Source organism: Hemitrygon akajei, chromosome 1 (assembly GCF_048418815.1).
Source record: "Hemitrygon akajei chromosome 1, sHemAka1.3, whole genome shotgun sequence".
Classification (NCBI taxonomy): domain Eukaryota; kingdom Metazoa; phylum Chordata; class Chondrichthyes; order Myliobatiformes; family Dasyatidae; genus Hemitrygon; species Hemitrygon akajei.
Genome location: NC_133124.1, coordinates 76,265,397 through 76,284,475, shown reverse-complemented (window position 1 = coordinate 76,284,475; position 19,079 = coordinate 76,265,397). Strand labels below are relative to the sequence as shown.

The 19,079-nt window shown below is 42.4% G+C and overlaps 2 protein-coding genes across 3 annotated transcripts in view; both read right to left on the bottom strand.

Moving 5' to 3' along the window:
- LOC140727941 (desmoglein-2-like) overlaps positions 1-10,456 on the bottom strand; it is a 73,157-nt gene extending 62,701 nt beyond the window's left edge. The window contains exon 1 of the mRNA XM_073045945.1: positions 10,328-10,456. Coding sequence (XP_072902046.1) covers positions 10,328-10,384 — 57 coding nt within the window. The 5' untranslated portion in view covers positions 10,385-10,456. The remainder of the gene's footprint in view (positions 1-10,327) is intronic.
- A 2,201-nt stretch (positions 10,457-12,657) lies between these two features.
- Positions 12,658-19,079, bottom strand: part of LOC140727934 (desmoglein-2-like) — a 63,010-nt gene continuing 56,588 nt past the window's right edge. For both annotated transcript variants that reach the window (XM_073045927.1, XM_073045937.1), the window contains exon 17: positions 12,658-15,941. In XM_073045927.1, coding sequence (XP_072902028.1) covers positions 14,946-15,941 — 996 coding nt within the window. In that variant the 3' untranslated portion in view covers positions 12,658-14,945. The remainder of the gene's footprint in view (positions 15,942-19,079) is intronic.

Below are 19,079 nucleotides of genomic sequence, written 5' to 3'. Positions count from 1 at the left end.
GGATAGCAAAAGCTTTTTTAGGTATGTGAAGAGAAAGAAGATAGTTAAGAACAATGTTGGGCCCTTGAAGAATGAATTGGGTGAAATTGTTGTGGGAAACAGAGAAATGGCAGAAGAATTTAATGAGTACTTTAGATCTGTTTTCACTAAGGAAGACACAAGCAATCTCCCAGATGTATGGATGGGCCAAGGACATAGGGTAACAGAGGAAATGAAACAGATTGACATTAGGAAGGAAACGGTGATGAGTAGACTGATGGGACTGAAGGCTGACAAATCCCCAGGTCCAGATGGTCTGCATCCTAGGGTACTAAAGGAGGTGGCCCTGGAAATTACGGATGCATTGGTAATCATTTTCCAATGTTCCTTAGATTCAAGATCAGTTCCTGAGGATTGGAGAATGGCTAATGTTATCCCACTTTTTAAGAAAGGAGGGAGGGAGAAAACAGAGAACTATCGACCTGTCAGCCTGACATTGGTGGTGGGGAAGATGCTAGAGTCCATTATTAAGGATGAAATAGTGGCATATCTAGATAGCAGTGATAGGATTGGGCCGAGACAGCATGGATTTACCAAGGGTAAATCATGCTTGACTAATCTGTTGGGAGTTTTTCGAGGATGTAACCAGAAAGTTAGACGGGGGAGATCCAGTGGATGTAGTGTACCTTGATTTTCAGAAGGCATTTGATAAGGTCCCACATAGGAGATTGGTGGGTAAAATCAAAGCTCATGGCATTGGGGGGGAAGACATTGACATGGATAGAAAACTGGTTGGCAGATAGAAAGCAAATGGTAGCAGTGAATGGGTGTTTCTCGGAATGGCAGGTGGTGACTAGTGGGGTGCCACAAGGCTTGGTATTGGGACCACAGCTGTTTACCATTTACGTTATCGATTTGGATGAAGGCATTGAGAATAACATCAGCAAATTTGCTGATGATACTAAGCTGGGTGGCAGTGTGACATGTGATGAGGATGTTAGGAGAATTCAGAGTGACTTGGATAGGCTGGGTGAGTGGGCAGATACTTGGCAGATGACATTTAATGTGAATAAGTATGAGGTTATCCACTTTGGGAGTAAGAACAGGAAGGCAGATTATTATCTGAACGGTGTAGAGTTAGGTAAGGGAGAAATACAAAGAGATCTAGGAGTCCTTGTTCATCAGTCACTGAAGGTGAATGAGCAAGTGCAGCAGGCAGTGAAGAAGGCTAATGGAATGTTGGCCTTAATTACAAAGGGAATTGAGTACAAGAGCAAGGAAATCCTCTTGCATTTGTACAGAGCCCTGGTGAGACCACACCTGGAGTATTGTGTACAGTTTTGGTCTCCAGGGTTAAGGAAGGACATCCTGGCTATAGAGGAAGTGCAGTGTAGATTCACGAGGTTAATTCCTGGGATGTCCAGACTGTCTTACGCAGAGAGGTTAGAGAGACTGGGCTTGTACACGCTGGAATTGAGGAGATTGAGAGGGGATCTGATTGAAACATATAAGATTATTAAGGGATTGGACAAGATAGAGGCAGGAAATATGTTCCAGGTGCTGGGAGAGTCCAGTACCAGAGGGCATGGTTTGAGAATAAGGGGTAGGTCATTTAGGACAGAGTTAAGGAAAAACTTCTTCTCCCAGAGAGTTGTGGGGTCTGGAATGCACTGCCTCGGAAGGTAGTGGAGGCCAATTCTCTGGATGCTTTCAAGAAGGAGCTAGATAGGTATCTTATGGATAGGGGAATCAAGGGATATGGGGACAAGGCAGGAACTGGGTGTTGATAGTTGATGATCAGCCATGATCTCAAAATGGCGGTGCAGGCTCGAAGGGCCGAATGGTCTACTTCTGCATCTATTGTCTATTCTCATAAGGCATGCTCCCCAATCCAGGCAACATCCTTGTAAATCTCCTCTGTACCCTTTCTATGGTTTCCACATCCTTACTATTGCAAGGCGACCAGAACTGAGCACAGTACTCCAAGTGGGGTCTGACCAGGGTCCTATATAACTGCAACATTACCTCTCGGCTCCTAAACTCAATCCCACGATTGATGAAGGCCAATACACCGTACGCCTTCTTAACCACAGAGTCAACCTGCACAGCTGCTTTGAGTGTCCTATGGACTCAGACCCCAAGATCCTGCTGATCCTCCACACTGCCAAGAGTCTTACCATTAATACTATATTCTGTCATCATTTTGACCTACCAAAATGAACCACCTCACACTTATCTGGATTGAAGTCCATCTGCCACTTCTCGGCCCAGTTTTGCATCCTATCAATGTCCCACTGTAACCACTGACAGCCCTCCACAGTAATGAGAGAAGACTTAAGGGAGACTGCAGATGCTGGAAATCTGGAGCAACACAAAGTCCTGGAGGAACTCAATGGGCCAGGCAGCATCCAAGGAGGGAAATGGACAGTCAACGCTTATGGTTAAGGCCCTTTATTTAAAAAAAATTGACTATCCATTTCCCTCTAAAGATACTGCCTGCCCTGCTGAGTTCCTTCAGCATCTTCTGTGTTGCTCAGAGTTTATGCATGCCAATATTCAAAGCCTTGAATATTATCAGTCACTGAGCATCAATTGTCCTCTAATGTCAACGATTTGCCACTTCAGCTACGAGAGAGTTAAGAGAAACTTTTCCCCATGGTAGATATAACAACAAAATTGGGTAGGTTTAACGTGAGGAGGGAGTTTTAAAGGGAATCCTTTACATAGAGAGTGGTCGATGCTTAGTGCATCCTGCCAGAGGTGGTAGAACCAGAAACCATTTACATTAATACTTAAATAGGCAAGGCATAGACCTGTAGGATCTTAATGAAGGAATTGAGACTACTGTAGATGGCCAAAAAGATCGGCATGGATGTGATGGCCAGAAGGGCCTCTTTTTGTGCTGTCCATCTCCATGACTATTTGCCCTCACCCTTAGAATATGTTCAGTACTGATTCCAATAAAACAAATCTTTCTTTTAATCTGGAAGATCAGAACTGTATACAGTAGATGGGTGTGGCATCTCCAGGGTTGATAACGCACTAGTAAAGTTGTCTGGGCTTGTGTTCAAAGGCTTGGACTACAGATCCATTATACAAATTCTGCCCCACCAACTGAGGGATATTCACAAGGCTGGTTTGAGACTGACCTCCATTACCATCTGTCTGCATTTGGCACATTCTCTCCACCATCTTCTCATTACCACCATAAGGGAGCCTGAAGACTCACACTCGATTACTCAGGAACAGCTTTTTCCCCTCCACCATCGAATTTCTGAATGACCCATGAACATTGCTTTGCCATTCCTCTTTTGCACTATTTACTTGTGATTAAAATTTACAAGTTTATGTTTATATCTTGCACAGTACTGCTGCCACAAAACACCACATCTCACAACATGACAGTGATAATAAACGGGATTCCAATTCACAGTACAGATTTCTTCTTGGTGCTCTGGTTTCCTCCCATGGCTTGCTGATTGGTAGCCAAATTGGCTAATGCAGTTGGATGCACAAGGGAGCTGATAGGCATTAGAAGTCCCAGAAAGTCATACAACATAGAAATAGGCCCATCTGCCCAAGATGCATATACAAGATAGTCCTATTTGTCAGGATTTGGCCCAGATCTCCCCAAATCTTTCCTGTCCACATTCTTGTCCGAGTGCCTTTCAAATATTATTAATTTACTTGCCTCAAGCACTTCCTCAGGTAACTCCATACACTCACCAGCTGCTGTGTGAAGATGCCCCTCAGGTCTATTTTAAGCAGCACATCTACCTGCACATGGTCCATATCATTCCATTCCTTGTCCATCTGTGTGTCTGAATAAATGCCATTTAAATGTTGCCATCATATATGTTCATTACACCTCCCCTAGAAGGGTGTTCCAGGCACCTACCACTCTGTATTTCTAGGTATATCTCATCTGAAGTTTCCACTGTCAACTTAAAGCTCTGCCTTGTCCAATGTTCTTAAAATATTGTTGTACACACCTCAAATACTTCCTTCGATTGCTTGAAGTTGCCCATTCATGTCCCTTTTAAATCATTCCTCTCTCAGTTCAAAACTTTGCCCTCTTAAACTTGATTCCCCAACCCTGGGAAAAAAGACTACGTGCAAGATGTAAGGGGTAGTGGTGTACAGGGAATTACAGAGGCATGAGAGAGGAGCTGGCCAAAATTGATTGGAAAGGAACATTGACATGGATGACAGCAGAGCAGCAATGGCTGGAATTTCTGGGAGCAATTCAGAAGGTGGAGGATATATACCTCCTGTACTGAATAAAGTGGCCATTGAATGTTTCCAAGAGCTAACAGCCAAACAACAGAGGAAAAATGGTTATGAGGGCAGACTTAAAACATTGTTGAAGCAATGCAATTTCCAGATTTTTTTTAAACAATGATAGTGCTTGATAACAAGGATATACCTTCACATACAAACAAATCACTGAAGATGCTCCACAAGTCACAGATTCACAACACTGAATGGCAAATGGCATTCAATGCAGAAAAGAGTGAGGTCAAGTTCAATAAAAATATTTTAAAAACACTTGGACAAGCACATTGGTAGGAAAGTTCTAAAGGCATATAAGCCACATGAGCATCTTGGTTACAGGGATGGGTTTGTCAGGTTAAGGAGTTTTATTCCTTGGAGAATGAAGGATGACCCTTTGGAGGAGGATAAGATCATGAGTGTTATAGATAGGGTAATCACCAGAAGATATAGGAGCAGAATTATGCCATTTGGCCCATCGAGTTTGTTCTGCCATTTCATCAAAGTTAATACATTTTCCCTCTCAGCTCCAATCTCTGTCCTTTTCCCTTGTATGCCTTCATGTCCTGACTAATCAAGAATCTATCCATTCTGCCTTAAAGATACCAAATTACTTGGCTTCCAAAGCTGCCTGTGGCAACAGATTCCATAAATTCACCAGTCTCTGGCTAAAGAAATTCTTCTGCATCTCCATTCTAAATGGGCATTCCACTATTCATTCTAAGTCTGTGTCTTCTTGACTTACTCTCCCCACATAGGAAACATCCTCTCCACATCCACTCTATCAAGGCCTTTCAACATCTGATGGGTTCCAATGAGATCCTCCCTCATCCTTCAGAATTCCAGAGTACAGGCCCAGGGCTATCAAAAACTCCTCATATGATAAGCCTTTCATCATAGAATCGTTTTTGTGAGCATCCTCTTAACCTCTCCAATGTCAGCACATCCGTACTTATAAGGGCTCCAAAACTGCTTGCAGTGCTCCAAGTGAGGTCTCACCAGTGTTTTATAAAGCCTCAACATTACATCCTTGCTTTTATATTCTGGTCCTCTTGAATTGAATACCAACATGCCTTTGCCTTCACCACCACCTGATTCAACCTGTAAATTAGCATTCAGGGAATTCTACATGAGGACTCCCAAGTCCCTTTGCGCATTGGAATTTTAAATTTTCTCTCCATTTAGAAAATAGTCTAACCTTTTATTTCTTCTACCGAAGTGCATGACCAAACACTTACCTACACTGTATTCCATCTGCCATTTCTTTGCCCATTCCCCTAATTTAAATCCTTCTGTAGCCTCTCTACTTCCTCAAAACTATCTGCCCCTCCATTTATCTTCATATTGTCTGCAAACTTGGCCACAAAGCCATCAATTCTATTACCCAAATCAATGACATAGAACGTAAAAAGCAGTCTCAACACACACTCCATGTGGAACACCACTAGTCACCAGCAGACAAACAGGAAAGGGTTCCTTTATTCCTACTCTTTGCCTCCTGCCAACCAGCCAATGCTCTGTCCATGCTAGTATTTTTCCTTTAATACCATTGACTCTGTAGTTGTTAACCAGCCTCATGTATGACACCTTGTCAAATGCCTTCTGAAAATCCAAGCGCACAACATCCACAGATTCTCCTTTGTCTATCCTGTTTGTTATTTTCTCAAAGAATTCCAACAGATTTGTCAGGCAAGATTTTCCCTTAAGGAAACCATGCTGACTTTGGCCTATTTTATCATATGCTTCCAAGTACCCCAGAACCAATCCTTAATAATTGTCTCCAATATCATCCCAACCAGTGAGAACTGGCCTATAATTTCCTTTCTCATGTCTCTCTCCCTTCTTAAGGAATGAAGTGCGTTTAAATTTTCCAGTCCTCCAGAACCATGCCAGAATCCAGTGATTTTTGAAAGATCATTACTGATGCCTCCACAACTTTTCAGCTGCTTCTTTTAGAACCCTGGGGTGTATACTATCTGACCTATTTACCCTCAGACCTTTCAGTTTCCCAAGAACCCTCTGCCATGTAATGACAACTTCATACACCTGCCCTCTGCTATTCTTGAACTTCTGCCACACTTCTGGTGTCTTCCACAGTGAAGACTGATGCAAAATACTTATTTAGTTTGTCTGACACTTCCTGGTCCCCTATTACTATCTCTTCAGCAATGTCTTTCAGTGTCCATTATCTTCTCTTTTACACTTTATATACCTTTAGAAACTTTTGGTATCCTCTTTAATATTATTGGCTAGCTTACCTTTGTATTCCACCTTTTCCTTCTTTATGATTTTTTTTTAGTTGCCTTCTGTGTTTTTAAAAAGATTCCCAATCCTCTTAACTTCCCACTCAGTTTCTGTGCTCTCTTACCAAGATGCTGCCTGGATTAGATAGAATGAGCTAAAATAACAGATTGGATTGAGGCCGAGGGGTGACCCAATAGAAGTTTATAAAATCATGAGAGGCATTAATAGGGTAGAAAAAAGCTCCATCTTGCAGTCAGAATCTCTTTTCTTCCTCCCCACACCCAGAGTAGAAAGTATTTAAGGCAAGAAGACATGCAGTTAAGGTGAGAGGGGAAATTGAGGGAAAAGCTTTTTTTTTTTTTTTTAAACACACACACACACACACACACCTGGGTGACTGGAACGGGCAATACTAGAAGCAGAACAGTAGTGGTGTTTAAGATAATGTTAGACTCTTGAAAATGCAGGGAAAGGGATGAAATGCATCATATACAAGTAGAGAAAAAAATTAGTTTAATTTAGCATTGCATTCAAAACCATAAGATATAGGAGCAGAATTAGACCATTTGGACCACCAAGTCCGTACATTTGCCCATACATTATTAGCAAAAGGCCAAGTTCCTGTGCTGTACTATTCTATGTAAAGTTGATCTGAGGTTTGAAAATGGCAGATCAGAATAGAGGGGCTGAATGATCTCATCTCTGAATGGTGATTTGTATTTAGTCCCTTGCGTCAGCTATCAAAAGTCAAAGCTGTCAGAACATGCTCCATGATGTAATAATCACTCCAATATAGGTGACACAGGTATGTCAGGTACCTTTCTGATGGTATTGTACATGTAAGTGCACTGAGGGCGGGAGCAAACCAGCATAATGGTGCTACCTGATAGCTACACAAAGAAAAGCAGCAAGTCAGCAGAGTAGAAGAACAGAGACGATAGTTTATCAGCCAACTCCCATACCTACAGCGAAAGAAAAATGTTGCCAAGTTGGTGAACATATGCAGGTATTTGGCAGCTAACACAGATGTAAAAACTCTCAAATTCACGCACTCTTCCTACAAGTGGGCTAGTTTCATTTAGGAAATTGGGAAAATGGTGAAGTGATACACTTTGGAAGTTAAGCTTGAAGGTGGAGTAATGGCAGGATTCTTAGCAGTGTGAAGGAAGAGAGACATCTTGGGGTCCACGTTCATAGCTTCCCTCAAATTTGCTAGCAAGTTGACAGGGTGGTTAAGAAGGTGTATGGTGTCTTGAAAGGCTTTTATTAGTCAGGGTACTGAGTTCAATAGCTGGCACTGTAAGGTAATGTTGCACTTGTATAAAACTCTGGCTAGACCAAACTTGGAATAATGTATTCAGATCTATTTGCCTCTTTGTAGGAAGATGTGGAAGCTTTAGTGAGGGTGCAGAGAAGATTTACCAGGAAACTGCTCAGATTAGAGAGCATGGCTTATGAGGAACTTTCAGAATGAAGGAGGAGAGGTGACTTGATAGAGGTGTATAAGATAACAAGCCACATTGGTAGAGTGGACAGCCAGCACCTTTCTCCCCCCCCCCCCCCACCCCTCCCCCGGGTGGAAATGGTTAAAACACGAGGGCATAATTTTAAGGTGAATGGGGGGGGGGGGGAGATGTGGGGAAGACTTGGGAGGTAGTTTTTTTTTTAAAAAAAGCACAGACTGGTGTGTGCATGGAACACACTGCCAGGGTTTTGTAGTGGTGGATACATTGCGAAGATTTAAGGGACTCTTAGGGACATGAATAAAAGAAAATTAGTGGGCTATGCAAGAGGGAAGGCTTAGATTAATCAGGGAATAGGATTAAAAATTGGAGCATCACGGGCCAAAGTGCCTGTTCTATGTTCCATTTGCTTGTCTCTGTGAATGTTATGAGAGTACCTATCTCCATAACTGCATCAGACAGGGCATTTATGCCAAGTTAAACTTTTTGTCATTTACATAAATATGGCAAAGTACAGGTACAATAACAAATTTGCCAGCAGCAACATCAAAGCACAGACAACACACAGAACACAAATTATACCAGATAGTGAAGATAAAAAAAGGGCAGTACTGAAAGACATACAATCAGAACCCAGTCCACTGCCATGAAAAAGATGGCTCATGGTGTCCTGACTGAGGTAGAGTTGGATTCTGCAGATCATCCAGATTTCAACTACCAGCTGGGTAAAATTTTTCTTCATTTCACCTCTGGGCCTCTAACCCCTTTCTCTAAACCTGTGCTTTCTAGATTTTATATTTCTGCTCAGGGAAAGTTTGCTACCATCTTCCCTGCCCGTATCCTTCATAATTTGTGTACGTCAATTTGGCATCAGGATCCCTTTGAATTTCACCTATTTTTAAGTCGATGCGTAATGACCTGGAATGGCATCACAGAAGCCTGCCTTCTTTCCACAGACTCTGTACCCTTCCTTCTCTCTGCTGCAGTAAAGCAGTCAGCAGAATCAAAGACCACACACCCTGGACATCCTTTCTTACTCATCTCCAATCAGGCAGAAGAGGCAGGCGCCTGAACGTATGGACCACCAAGCTCAAGGACAGCTTCTATCCCACTGTGAACAGTTCTTCTGTACAGACTCTTGACTTCACAGTTCGTCCAGTTATGACATTGTACCTTATGGTCTTTATGCTCTGCACTTTCTCTGTAACTGTAACATCTTTATTCTGCATTCTATTATTGTTTTACCAGATACCCAGTCTTGGCCAAATGCTTTTTGTGAATTCACTCTCCTGAAAGCTGCTCGTACATCAGCCTCAGGGACTGAAAACACAGGATCGTCAGCAGCCGTGGGAGTTTGTGACGATCCCTCCACGTTTTGTTGGTCGAAGTGAGCATAAAGGACATTGAGCTCATCTGGAAGCAAATCCCTGTCGTTATGTCATTGAAAGGGAGGCTGGTTGTAAGATGTGACCAACTGAACTACAAACCCATACACCTTTGGAATTGTGAAGAAACAGGAGCACATGAAGGAAACTCACATTGTCATGGGAAGAATATATAAACCCCTTACAGCCAGTGGTGGAATCGAGTCTCTGGTGCTGTGACAGCTATCTGACTTGATACTGTGCTGCACTCTTGGCAGCTTTTTCACTTTATTCTGCATTGTTATTGTTTTATCTTATTTTACCTCAAGACACTATTATTAATTGATCTGTATACACAGTGTGCGACACAAGATTTTCTAGGTATATTTGACAATAATATACCTATAGCTACCACAGCTGAAAAGTGATCTGAACCCAGTGACGGCCTCAAGTCCCATCCCCCACCCCGTACTGACTAATGCCAACGACAAAACCCTCGACTTCTAACAACCTTTGCTTCAAATCGTCTGCGGTCATGTCTCCTCCTCGCCCCATTCTGATATTCTGGAAACCCTCCAATCCTGACAGCTCCCCATTTTAAAAAAAGTGTACCATGATCCCAATAATCACAGTCCAACCTTTATTGACCTCTCATCCGGGTGAGACAGCCTTGGAAACCACCGGTTTCACCCTAGAAAACGTTTCGTCTGTTGCAGTAGTCAGATGCAGGCTGCGTGTCCAAAATATAACTTTCCATTAGAAAGTTATTTGACTGTTAAAACAACCCCAGAAACTTTAGGAAAAAAACTACAAGCAGCATAATCTAATCGCCATAAAAGTAAAAGATCAATTCACAAACTGGGAGATGTAGAGAAGGAAGTTGTGGGAAAGAGGGAGCTGCCGGAATTCAGTATAGATGCCACAGATTAAAACACAGGTTTAACCACAAGCTCTAATTTCACACCAAAGGACACTTCACAAACTTTTGGATAAGTCTGTACTCACCAGTAAAAGTAGTAAATTGATAAGAACTGCTCGTCTCCAGCAGGGTCGCCTGTGCATTGTCCCAGCCCGGTGTTGGTGTCCACAGCCCTAACTTGCCCTAACTGTGCGCAAGTACATACAGGACAGGCCGTACCTGGGCGACGGCTCCGCCCCGTGAGTCAGACCGGCAGAGACGCAAGGTGGTGGCGCAAGAGGATTGGGGAGAGGCAGGGAAACAGAGGCGGAGATGAATGGGTGGAGGAGGGCAGGAGAGTGACGTTCGAGGAAGGAGGCTCGAGGAATCGGGAAGAGGGGTAGATGGAAAAGGAGAAGCATAGGGTGGGGGTGCGGGAGGGGTTCAGGTAGGGGAGAGGTTGGGACACGGGGGGATGAATGAAGGGAGTTGGGGTGGGAGAATAAGGGGAAGGGAAGGGTGAAGGTGAAACTTAGTCAAGGAAGGTGCAGAGTTGGGGGAGGCTAATCCTCACCTGGTACTGGAGGAACTCTGTACCGCGGGAGAGGGGGTAGTTGTTGTAGGGGGTGGGAAGGGTTGAGGGGTAGTATGGGAGAGTAGAGATGGAGAAGGTGGGGAAAGGGACGAGTGAGGGGAGTAGGAGGAAGGGATTAAGTGGTTAATTGTTATTTAACTGTATGCATGTATATAACATAACCATATAATGTGTATAGAAAGGAGACAAATTTTCTTTGAACCAGGGTGTGAAGCATAGTACATAGAACACACAATAACTTATGAAGGCAAGGATGAAATCTACAGATGACTCACACATAAATAAGTACATTCATTTTGCCTGGCTGGTGGTGTAGTGTCATCAGCGCTGGACTTTGGATCGAGAGGTCAGAGTTCGAATCCGGCCAGCTCCCTTGCACGCTCTCCATCCGTGCTGGGTTAAGAGCTGGTGATCTCTTAAAAAAACTCACCTGGCAAAAGGCAAAGGCAAATCTCTGCTGTAACTTGCCACACACAAGATTTCCCAATGTGTCAGAGCGGCATGGAGGGAAATCGTCCGCCAACTGGAAATTCCAGATGTGACCTGACGACGACATTCATTTTAAATATGGAAGGTACGGATCAGATTAGCCAGTGACACTTCGAATACAATGCGGTAGGAAGTTCAGAAGCCCCACGCCCTGGGGGAAGAAACTGTTTCCCATCCTGACCATTTTTGTTTTTATGCATGTAATCTTCTGCCTGATGGTAGAAAGTCCAAGAGTATTAAATAACGATCCCACTCATCAGAAGAGCCCCAATGTAGGCAGCTCCTGAGAAATGTCTGATGGATGGTAGGGAGAGCCGTGATCCTCTCAGCTATTCTCACAATCCCTTGTAGAGACTTCTGGTTCAATGCTCAACTGCTCCCATACCAGATGGGGATGCAACTTGTCAGGACATTTTCAATGGTGCAATGCAGTTAAGATGGGGGAGACCTACTTGCCTCAATCTTCTTGGGCAGTGGAGGCACTGCTGTGCCTTCTCGTTCAGGGAGTTGGTTATAAGCACCAAGGCAGGTCATGGGTGATGTGAACTCCCAGGAACTTGGTGCACTTAACTCTCTCTATGGAGGAGCCATGTATTTGCAGAGGATACAGAAAGGAGACAGGGAGGAGGAGAGACAATGGAAGAGGGTGGGGTTGAGGAAAGTTAAGATGGCCAGTGAAGGGGGATGTGGGAGGAGGAAGATGTGGGGGAAAGAGGAGGGTGGAGGAACTGGCAAAAAGGGAGGCGAAGGGGAGAGTGGTGGCAAGTGAGGAGGAGAGTTAAGTGAGATGAGAGATACATTAGTAATGAAGAGGAGAATTTGACAGCAGAATAGGGAGAGAAGGGCTTTTGTTGGTGGGAGGGAGGGGACGGGTTGAGGGCTGGATGGAGTGAGGGTGTGTGTCTGGAACAGGGATTTGTTGTGGGGTGGAATTGGAAGGAAGTGAACTGAGGATTGGGGAAGGAGGGGAGGAGGAAAGATGAAGTGGAGATGGCAGGAGGGAGAAGAATGTGGGTGGGGGACAGGGAAAGGGGTGAAAGAGGAGGTGAGAGGGTGGGGAAGGGAGAGGATGGGGAAGGTTTGTAGTATGGTGAGCAAAGTACTAGTTATGATTTCAGAGAGACAGGTGATGGGAGGGGGACAGGATGAAAGGGCGCAAGAGGGAAAAAGAGGGAAGGGCGAGTAATGGAGAGAGGAAGGCAAGGATGATTGAAGTGAAGAGATTTAGTGTTGGAAGTAGTTTAGTGCAGAATGGAGGCCAGGTGAGCATTTGAAACTGAAATTACAACCTTTTCAGTCAATGCTAGATGTTCAATACTGAAATACAACAAAATAATTCTCTTAATTCAGCAACAGTTTTGATAACTTTATTTTTATCTGTAGATTATACATACATTCTTCAAAATATTTTGAAGGATCACCATAAGACCACAAGATATGAGAGTAGATTTAGGCCATTTGGCCCAGAGTCATGACAGATCCAATTTTCCTCTCAGTCAGTATCTCCTGCCTTACCCCAATATCCCTTCATGCCATGACCAATCAAAATCCTATCAACCTCTGCCTTAAATGTACATGAAGACTTGGCCTCCACAGCTGCCTAGGGCAAAGAATTCCACAGATTCACCACTCTCTGGCTAAATAAATTCCTTCTTATCTCCGTCCTAAAAGGATGCCTCTCCATCCTGAGGCTGTGTCCTCTGGTCTTAGACCCTCTTACCAGGTGGAAACATCCCCTCCACATCCACTCTATCAAGACCTTTCACCAGTCAATAGATTTCAATGAGGTCACCCCTCACATTTCTAAATTCCAGTGGATACAAGCCCAGAGCCATCAAATGCTCTTCATATGACAAGCCATTCAATCTTGGAATCATTTTTATGAATTAGGCAGTTATATCAAAAAATGCAACTGTTTGGGTCTAAACTAAATGGTCTGTTAGAACAGGTCTGTACTAATGAAACCTCTCTTATTAAACAATATGGCACATTGGAGCCATCACAACAAGGAACCTGAATGGCAAACAACCAAAAGTTCATGGAGTCTTGGAAATGTATTTGTAGAAAAAAAAATGTCCTGGTTTTCTCTCTCAATCATTTCCCTTTATTTACACCTAGTGCAGACAAGTCAGTGCTACCACCGTTCATCACCATTCTCTTGAGTGTCATCCTATCAGAACCCTTTGTTCTCTCCATTCCCCCCACCTCAGAAATTCTATTTCTAATTTTTCCCAGCTCTGATGGTGAATCTTTAGTCTCACACTGTATTTCCACCACATTTCTGTCTCTATAGCCTTTGGCATTTTATATAGATTAAAAACTGCTGCTGTGAGTATGATTTGTATCTATTAACCGCAGAATAGCCTTATTGTCCTTCCCCACATGCAATTGTCTGTTGAAAATCAGTTTCATACAAAGCAGATAAAACAGATGCGTATTTGCACATTCTTCTATTGTTAATACATTTTGTTGCTGTAAATATTTACACTGTTTAATAGTATTTGATCTGAGGATTTATTAAATCTCCATCACTATCAATTTAAGTGATTCAGTAGTAGCTTACATTCAATATGGGAATATCTCACTGCTGATTTAAATAACATTACTGTACTTACACCACTTTCAAAGGTTCAGTTTAAAACATTTTCAGTGCTTATCCCACATGACATTTCTGTCTCCACGATCCTTTAAAGCAGTGAATTCCAGAACTCGGTCACACTCTTTAACTCATTTTTTTTTAAAACAAAGACTTCTCTTTTGAAATTGCTTATCACAAAATTAAATGGTGATACACTACACACTTTGGCCCATCATTTGGGTCTTAGCTCTTGAGTGAAAGTCCAAATTAACCAGACTCCTGTGTTTCTTCCTTTGAACCTGGGAAACAGGCATTAACCATTTCCTTGAATCCCTGAATTTTCAATCCATGAAAAATGGATACAGTTCTCCTTCAGAAACTGACAATTTTAGACGTAACTAGGGCTGACTTAATTAAAAAGTAACTCTGGAATGCTTCATTTAATTTGGAAGAAACACAATTTTGTTGAAACCTAATTTTTTTTTTACAAATATACACAAGACAGTTTTCTCTTCATGGCACAAACTAGTTAAAAGTTCACTCAGGTATTTATACTCTTGCTTTTGTGAATATCAACACAATCACATAAGAGAACTAAAATTTCTCTTTTAGAATTGAAGTGGTTCATATTATGCAGAAGCAAACCTAGAAAGCAAGCAGTTACATAATGTTTTAAAGCCTCCAGTGAAATGCAATTGTAGTCATAGGATTGTAGAGTTGCACAGCCCATCCATATTCATGATCTTTTTAATCTTCAAGGAAAATTTCTCACTTTTAAACTGTTCCAACAATTCAGACATTATTGGTCTTTTTTTTTGCACATCCAACACCTTGTCCAGCTTCTGAAGAAGATGATCCACAGGCTAATAGTTTGTGTAGATACAAAATGTGTTAATCCAAATATATTGTTTGAGCTTCCATTTTGAAGCTTTTTAATTTCACCTTTGGAAAATAGTATAGCTGTTGTTAGAATTGTGTGTCAACAGCCACATCCGGATATTTTTAAATCCCAGAACTTTCTCTGTGTTTTGAAACTCATCACCTGGATATGGAGAATTGCCTATTATTGCATTACCTGCGCAACTTTTGTTACCTTCGTCACTGACATGTGGACGTTATTGTCAGAGGAGGTAACGGATCTGCGGGACACCCTGGTTTTCTGGACCATTGCTTCATCGGGAAGAGTACCGCTCTGCATCTCTCCCATGCCAGACTTAGCCGACTTTTTAAGTGTGACGTTTTTGTGGATGGTGGGGATGTGGTCCAACGATGAATCAGAGAATGTCTTCTGGGAGTCTCCTTTATGAATAGACTTGGTCACCATTACATTCTTCTCGACTGCGTGTGGCTGGGTGATCATTCCTTGCATGCCTCCTGCGCCACCTTCAACAACGTTGGTCACTACAGCATTATGGTGAGTGACAGATGGGTTGAAAATCATTGCTGGGTTCCCTCTGTTGCTGAACTGCTCAGTTACTATAACATTTTGGTGGGCAATGGAAGGGTCAATGATCATATCTGGAATCACTTCAGCTCCACCATTCACCATCTTAGTCATGACAATGTTTTGGTGGGCAATGTTAGGATTCTCTATGAAGCTAATCCTCCTTGGGACAGTATTAACTTGATTAGTCACTACAATATTTTGGTGGTCAAAAGCTTGATTGGCAGCGAGAGGCACCATGTCTACCACAGGATTTATTGTGGTTGTCACAACATAATTCTTCCTCATTAGAGTCGAGTCAGGAATTACATTCATTGCTTGCAATCCCATTGAACTGGAGGAGACAGACCGTTCCTTCACAATTCCTTGATGAACTGAAGCATCAACAGACACAGTTGTTTCCTGGCTCTCCAATTTACCTGTGCAGATATCAGCCAGTGTCTTGAATTTCAGGTCCAGGTTGTCCAAGTAAGAATCTCCAGTTTCAAATCCACCCTCGATGAAGTTGCAGCTGTCGATCGATCCAGCTAGAGAACCATCTCCTTCATAATTGTAGATCAATAAAGTGTCATGGCCAGGGGAGGTCTGGTCTTCGAAATTTTGCGTGTCCACTTTCTGTAAAAAAAAATCATCTTTGTAACATACTACAACAGAAAATAAACTTCTATGTCAATCAGAAGGCAAGAATTGAGAGCAGGAGCTGTCAGGCTAATCTTAAATCTATGCCACTACACAATGGGATTTCAGATGATCTGGTAAATTGGTTTGTCACATGTATTGAGGCACAGTGAAAAACCACCCACAGAGCAATTTGCGAGAAGAATGCAAGAAGTAATACAAGAACAAACAATAATAGAATGCCGAATAAAGTGTTACAATTATAGAGGAAGTGCAAGGCCATAATGAGGTAGATTGTGAGGTCTCAACTTTATTACCCTTGAATTTGCTCGAGGTCAAAATCAGTCTGTCATAAAACAACACAGCACAGAACAAGCCCTTCAGCCTGCAATGTCTGTACCATGCATGATGCCAAATAAAATTAAATCTCTCCTGGTGCACATGGTCCATAGACCTCCATTCCCAGTGTCTAAAATCCTCTTAAACAGCACTGTTGTGTATTTCCACCAACTCCTTCACTGGCAGCCCATTTATGCACCCCACTACAGTTAAAATAAACTTGGCTCACACATTTCCTTTAATCTTTCCCTTTTTGCCTTAGATGCATGGTTTTAGTATTTGATATTTCTACCCCAGGGAATAGGTTCTGACTGTCTTACACCTTTCATAATTTTATAAGCTTTTATCAGATCTCTCCTCAGACTGTGATGCTCTAGAGGAAACTCCTTATAGCTTATACCCTCTAAATCCTGATAAACATCTTCCGTACCCTCTCCAAAGTCTCCACATACTTCCTGTAATGCTATGAAGATCTTTAATGACTGTTTCATAGATCTCTGGGGAAGAGACAGCCAATGTTTTGGGTCAAGACCATTCAGTGATCTGAAATATAGACAGACCATTTCTCTCCATAGATGCTGCCTGACGTACCGAGCTCTTCCAGATTTTTGTATGTTGCTCTAGTTCCCTTACCAGGCTGAAATATAACCCATCAGTATTCATTATGTGGTGTAGAAGTTTGAGGGAATCCTGTGAATTTTCTCAGATGCTTGAGAAAGTACAAGTTGATGTGCTTTCTTGATCACTATATTGGTGTGAAGGGACCAGGAGAGGTTACCGGTAACATGGATGCCGAGCAACCTGAAACTGTTGACCATCTCTACAACAGCTCTCAGGCACACCATCACCTCAGTTTCTAGGTCAACAACTGGCACTTTCAGCTTCATGTTAATGGATACTTTGTTGTGCTAAACTGCCTCCACTCTGAACACTGCTTTAATCTGCAAACCCTAAACAATATGCAATAGATTAAGGAGACATTGGAAATCTGGAGCAACATACTCCTCTGGAGCACTGGGGGAGCTCAATGGTCAGACAGGGGGCAGAGACACAGAAACACAGGACAGTACTTGCTGTAATTCAGAAAAATTAGATGGAATCTCAGAAGTATAAAATTATGACAAAGTATATACAAGATAGAGGCAGGAACACCATTTCTGTTTTTACACAAGACTTGAACTAGGTGATCTAGCCTAAGATTTGGGGAATAGATTTAGGATGGTGAAATATTATGACGGTAACATTTCCCAAAGAATAGTCTGTGAAATTCTTTGGCAGAGAAGCAGTGGTGGCTACCTCATTGAATACATTTAAGGCACAGTAAGATAGATTTTTGCATAGCAAAAGCAGATGAATGAAGCAGGGGAAAAGCAGATGAATGGAGCAGAGTCCACGAGCAGATCAGCATTATTTCATCAAATGGTGGAGCAGGCTTCATAAGCTAGATTGCCTACCTCTGCTCCTAGTTCTTGTTTATAGAAAGTACCATTAACGATGCTTAGTCACAATTTAATGAATTAACTGGATTTATATTGGTTAATAGGCAGAAGGTCAAATGCAAGGAGAATCAGGTTGAGGGGCTACATTTGGTGGTTATCATATTTATTAGTGTTGTGACTACAGCTGTGGTTCAATCTATTTAAGGACTTGGTTGAAGTGAACGAGTGAAATGAACCTACATTTGCCAAAGATGAACACTAGATGGCAGTGTAGGCAGGGAAAAGACTATAGACTGATTCCTGGGAGATTTATGTAGAGAGATACAAGGAGATGACAAAAGGAAAACAGTCATAAAGTCTAAGGCTAGAGTCAGAGTCCCAGTCAGATATAGTACAAGCTAAAACATAACAGAATATAGATTATTTGTCTTTTACACTATTTTTGTAAAATACTGCCTCCGCAAAACAAATTTCATGACATTTATCAATCATTATTGAGCAATAGGTCCTTCCAGCCCTTCAAGCCGTGTCTCCCAGCAACCCCACGATTTGATCCTAGCCTGGCCACAGGACAGTTTACAATACTGGTATGTCTTTAGACAGTGAGAGGAAACCAGAGCATCTGGAGAAAACCCACGCAGTTACAGTGAGAACATACACATTTCTTGCAGGCAGTGGCGGGAATTAAACTCTTGTCTCCTGCACTGTAACGTGTTGTGCAAATCACTATGCTGTTGGCCTGAAACATTCATTATTTCCATAGATGCAGCCTAACCTGTTCTCCAACATTTTTGGATGCATTGCACAGAGAATTAAATCATACCGCTGCAGAGAATGTTCAGTCAAGTAGACTATAAGGTGCAAGGTCATGATGAGGTAGATTGTGACACCGATGAGAGGGATTTGGAGGGATATGGTGCAGGTAGATGAGACTCAGCAGAAGACCAGGTTGGAATGGACCAGGTGGGTTGAAGGGCTTGGTTCTGTGCTGTAGTGCTCTACGAGTATTCCCACCTACCCCTGAGAACTTTTAACCATGTACTTATTGAGACTCTGCTTCCATTGCTCTCTGAGGAAGTGAGTTTCAGAGATACACAATATACTGAGAGGAAACAATCAATTTGTTAATTCACTGGATTTACATTTAAATATTAGTATAAATCAGCAAAACTATTAGCAACAGACTTTTTTTTATAAACTGGTCAGCGATTGGACTAGAATAATAAGTTGGCTGCAGATTCTCACTCAATGCCTGATTTGTGCACAGCCTGTACATACAGTTCATGCAAGTGTTTGGGAGAATGGTGGAATGGATTTGATGGCTGTCATTGGGCTGTGTGGGAACTGGGTTTGCAGC